The sequence below is a fragment of the Otolemur garnettii genome, unplaced genomic scaffold, assembly GCF_000181295.1.
Source record: "Otolemur garnettii isolate 467f Iridium unplaced genomic scaffold, OtoGar3 scaffold00156, whole genome shotgun sequence".
In the NCBI taxonomy this organism is placed as follows: Eukaryota; Metazoa; Chordata; class Mammalia; order Primates; family Galagidae; genus Otolemur; species Otolemur garnettii.
The window spans coordinates 3,454,903-3,459,920 of record NW_003852551.1 but is presented as its reverse complement, the minus strand read 5'-3'; the positions used below and the strand labels follow the sequence as shown (position 1 = coordinate 3,459,920).

At 53.5% G+C, this 5,018-nt stretch overlaps 1 protein-coding gene across 2 annotated transcripts in view; it reads right to left on the bottom strand.

Moving 5' to 3' along the window:
* Positions 1-239: 239 nt before the first annotated feature.
* The window catches only part of TMEM222 (transmembrane protein 222), an 11,602-nt gene continuing 6,823 nt past the window's right edge, over positions 240-5,018 (bottom strand). Inside the window, exons 3-6 of one of the 2 annotated variants that reach the window (XM_003799814.2) lie at positions 4,465-4,496; positions 2,661-2,757; positions 2,434-2,564; positions 1,071-1,252 (exon numbers count right to left, since the gene is read on the bottom strand). In XM_003799814.2, coding sequence (XP_003799862.1) covers positions 1,165-1,252; positions 2,434-2,564; positions 2,661-2,757; positions 4,465-4,496 — 348 coding nt within the window. In that variant the 3' untranslated portion in view covers positions 1,071-1,164. Of the gene's footprint in view, positions 1,253-2,433; positions 2,758-4,464; positions 4,497-5,018 lie in introns of both variants that reach the window. The other variant, XM_012811418.2, reaches the window with a different exon arrangement.

The following is a 5,018-nucleotide window of genomic DNA, read 5'->3' as shown; positions in this document are numbered from 1 at the left end:
TAGCCACTTGAGCCACAGGCCCCGAGCCAAAGAGAAAGCTTTCAAATAGTGGATGTGGAGTGGCAGGGATTCCCATAACTGGGGCATGGGGCAGGATATACCTGAAAAGTGCTGGTGGCACTGTAAATTCCAGGCACTGAACACAGACTCAATCATGACGCTGGTGACCAGACCCCTTGCCAAAGGAAGGTGAGCTGAGGGGTGAGGGGGCCACAGAGAAAACAAGGGCAGAACACCACTTGAAGTCAAAACTCTTTATTATCCTGCCTAGGGGCCCCTCACAAAGGAATCCGTGGAGCAGGAGGGTAAGGTGGGTGGCACAGGGCCTTTCTTGACAACTTGCAGGGGGAGCTGTAGTTAGGTGGTGGTGGGGGGCAGCCTCCCTTCTGCTCTCTGATGGCACGGCAGTGCTGGCAGGCTATTGTAATTTGGACCCAAAGGGAGCCATCACCAGCCCAAGGCCCACACCTGGGGCTGGAGCCACTGCTGTTTACAGGCTCATTCTGGCACATGTCAGCTCCACACACCTCTCCAACCACGCCCCAAACTGCTGGGTAAATGAGCCTAATGCTGGGAGGCACTGGGGGGATTAAGAGGGACTGTATAGGCTGGAGGACCACAGGAAATGGGTACACACTTCCCCCAGAGGAGCTTTTGGCAGATTGCTGAGAGGCCCAGCCAGCCCTTCTGGATTGTTCTAGAGGCCCAGGGTAGCTTAGCTGATAGACTTGCCAGTGTACCCCAGCCCACCCTGGGACCAGAGCTAATGCAGAAGGGCAGGGCTGGCTCTGGTCCCAGTGCTGCCTTGTCCAGTGGGTCCAAATGTCCTCCCCTCCTCACACTGGGCACTGGGCTAAGGCAGGAGTCCAGTAGGCACCAGCAGAAGCTCTACAGAGGAAGCTAAGGTCTTTCCAACACAAAAATAAAGAAGGGACTTTAAGGGTGGGGGTCATAAGCCCAGGGAGCAGGGGACCAGGGGCTTCTGAATGGGCAGTGAGATAACAAACACTTCACCCCACGGCTCATCCTCAGACTACCCCAGATGCCAGGGTCCTTAACAAGCAGGCCCAACCCTGCCTTTTGGGGTGAGGAGAAAGAATTTGGAACCAAAGGAGGGTGGTAGCTGCCTCTTTTGGAGCCTGGTTCAGGACCATGGGACAGCCATCACCGGAGGTTAAAGACCAGGCTGACAGTCAGAATGATGCCCAGGAGGAGCACAAAGGGCAGCCAAGTCTTCACGAAGGCCCCGACACTGACAGAGAAATAGGGACAGAGTACAAAACAGGTAGGGCCAGGTGAGCAGGTGTGTGAAGCCCATAGCCCTACCCACAGATCCTGACATAGCTGCCACTCCTAAGAAGCCCCTGGAAACACTCCCTCACCCCCAAAATTGTTCAACCAAGGGACTGGGTTGGGCCTGGCACCTACTTTGGGAGGCCACCAACTACAGTCCTGGGCAGGGGCTGTTCTAGGCTCCTGGTGGAGATCCACCCTCACTGATTAGGTGGAAGAGACGTGCTCATCCTGTCTGGGCCTCACTGGCTCCCTCCATAAGTACCCGTCTCTGGGAGAGCTCTCTAGCAAGAGACCAGGTATCAGCTGGGGTGTGGAAGCCACAAGTGCCCTCTGCCCACGACCCTCACAATGGGTCCTGCTGGAAGAGGTGGGATTGGCAAGTTAGCACCATGTTGTGGCAGGAGCCAGGGGCCTGGGTTCAACCCTGGCTCTGCCTCAGTCTCCATGTAACCAGTACATTCTTCTCAGGGGACCCAACAATGCGTCCCAAGACTAAAAAAATACTTTAGAAACTCTTAATGAGGAGCACAGCTAAGAGGAAAGCTGGGTGGCCAGATCAGTCCAAGCACATGGTGGCTCCAAGTCTGGGGTCTGTTGTGGCCATGTGCTGTAGAACCACGAGTGACTAACTCAACCTCTCTGAGCTCTCTCTTTACCTCTGAATTTGGATGAATGCCTTTGACTTCACACGAAGCTTCCTAGGCTACCACTGAAGTCCACCTGCCTAGAACCCTGCCTCTGACAAGGGATGCTTGGCAGGGGAACCCTGTTGGGGTGGTCACCACACCATCCTATGAGGACCCAGCTGTTCACTTTACTCGAGTACAGAGCTCTGCAGACTCACAGCCTCTCTGAGCAGCCAGAATCACTGCCCCATTTTACCCAGGACAGCTGCAGTTCAGCGAGGCAGTTACTAAGGTAGCACAGTGAGCAAGTGCCAGAGCTGTGTTGGGGGGACCCAGATAGAGTGTGATTTCAGCAAAGCCACCTCCCTCTCCACCAGGAACTTAGCTAGTTATTCTAGAACCTTTACGGCTCCAATTGGCACTACTCCAATTGTCCTTGCTCCAAGGTAATCTTTCTAGGATCCTTGGGAGAGCTGCCCCAAGGGAGAGGTTGGGAGGGCAGGCAACTCACCTGACATACTTCCCATAGAGTAGGCAAAAGAAGCAGAGTGTCACCATATTCCAGTTGGTGCTGTTGTTGTAGCGCATCAGGTTCAGGGCTAATGCCACATGTGAGTGGCAGTTGTCACAGCAGAGATTGTGCTGGAGGCGCCGGAAGGGTTGGGTCAGGGATGGGCTGTATGGGAACTTTCTCCCCTGGTCCTGCCTCAGGAGCACCAGCCCTGCCCAGGAACCTACCATGCGATGCTTATACTCCTCAGAGGCGTCGTGCACAGCTGTGTCCCACGCATTGGGCCCGCTAGCATATACCTGAGCAGGGTCCAACTTCCAGTACCTGAGGGGAGAGGGGGTTCTGGACATTGGCTCAGCTCCCTGTGGCCCCTCAGCTCTGTGCCCTGAGCTGGGTGCTGAGGCTACGAGGAACCAGATAAAATCCAGGTTAAGAGTCCTGCAGTAGACACCTGCAGAACAGGGGAGGTGCTGAGTATCAGGGTGGATCCTGGGAGGATGTGGAACAACTCAGCTTGAGGATGCTATGGCCTGGATGTGTATCCCCTCAAATTCATATGCTGAACTCCTAACCCCCAGTATGATGGTATTAGGAGGTGGGGTTCTGGGGAGGAGAAGTAGAACCCTCATGAATGGTAATAGTGCCTTTATAAAGGAGGCCTGAGAGAGACCTTGTTCCTTCCACCATGTGAGGAAACAGTGAGAAGGCACTATGGGTCTTCACCAGACAGTGACATCAATTGGCACCTTGATCTTTGACTATATAGTCTCGAGAGCTGTGAGAAATCAATTTATGTCATTTATAAGATATCCAGGGTCTGGCATTTTGTTATGGTGGCCTGAATGGACTAAGACTGTGGGGAAACGGGTTACTTCCTGGAGGTAAACGCCTGAGTGTCTAAAGACAGAGGGGTTGGCCAGGAAAGAAAGGGGGAGGTGGGCATTCTAGGCCAAAGGAATGGTTTAAACAAAGTGAGAGGCATAAAATTGCAGTATGTCCCAGAAATTAAGTGATTCAGCAGGAGAAAGAGGGTGAAGGAACACTGGCAGCCAAGGCTCAAGATGCGGGTGAGGCCATGTCGTGTGGGGAACTTACCATCAGGAAGCAATTCTCCCCATCTCCCAGCTAGCTTGCTGGGTGAGTGGGAGAGAAGCCAGTGGAGCTAAATAAAACCCACAAACCTGAAGCTGGGTGAAAAGTGCTACTGCAAGTGATGGAGTGCCTCAGGGTCAGGGGCCAAGGAGAGCTGGGAGGTCACAGTGCCCCTGGTGCTGTGTTGCGGAATGGCTTGGTTGAGGAGCCTAGAAGACAGTGGCCTGGACTAGGGCTGCTCAGGGGAGCTTGCCTGGAAAAGGGTATCTGAAAATTGTCCCTGCAAAGCAGTCTGCCAGCAAATACCTGGCTCAGAGACCCTTGGACTACAATGCTACTTGCTTGAGGACATCAGCTGTGCTCTAGGTTGCCTCTGCTATATAGGTCACCAACTTCTCTTCGTCCCCCCACCCCTCCTGGTGTGGCCTTGGGCAACAGGTCACCTGATGTCCTGAGAACACTAATATCTGAGGCATTATCATCAGGATTGCAACCAAGGTGGACACCTGAGACTGAAAAAAATGGAGACCCAAAGTCCCAAACCAAACCAACAGTAGCTACCTTATTTGCTCTAAAAAGCAGAAGAGTGATTATAGGTTGCAGAAGGAAAACAGATCGAGTGTTAGTCCCAGTTCTGCCACTTCCTAACTGTGCGACCTTGACTAAGTCCCCTTCTTTCCTCATCCTTGCCACAAAGTTGAAAACATGACCTTGCAGAGCTGGGGGCAAGGCTGGATGGTACACAGGAAAGGCCTACCCAGGGACTGGCCTGGCAGATGCTTGGTACAGGGCTGCTATGCTCTGGTGGGCCTCAGCTGTTCCTCCCTTCCATATCCTCCTCAGCTGCTGGCTCCTGCTATGCCCCAGAAGGCCTAGCCTGCTGCTTTGGGCAGGAGAAACCTGGCCTTAGGGCCAGTCACATGGGTGCTCATCACTTACTTGGCAGGCTTTCCAAAGGCCATGTTGTCTTCCTGTTGGGGGATAAAAGCAGAGATCAGTGAGGAACATATAACCACACTGGATGACAAATCTGGACCAGTAACTTGCAAGGGGTATGTCAGGGGTGTGCAGAAGGGGACAGGGTCTTGCCCTGGGCTGGCATAGTGTCTGCAGTGCTAGCAGTGGCTGCTTGATGGGAAGGAGGTGGTGCAGCAGAAATAGGCAGGGCACTGAACTAGAAGACCAAAGGCCTGGGCTCCAGCTGCCACTGCACCTCTGTGTGGCACCCTGGGAATTCTCTCAACCTCTCTGGGCTTCATTTTCTCTAAGTTTTCTGCTCAGCCTTCTCTGATTTTTGATCATGGGCAGAAGTTTCCTTCACAGTCTGGACTATTGACCCAACAGTAGGGACCCACAAGGAACCCATCTCTGCACCCAACTGACTATATTCCAAGCAGTGGGTGGTGGTGGTGCTGGGCCCAGGGAGGCTTCCTGTGAGGCTGACACTGTAGTGAAGTCCTTCCTAGACTCACCACATAAAATATGGGGGCATG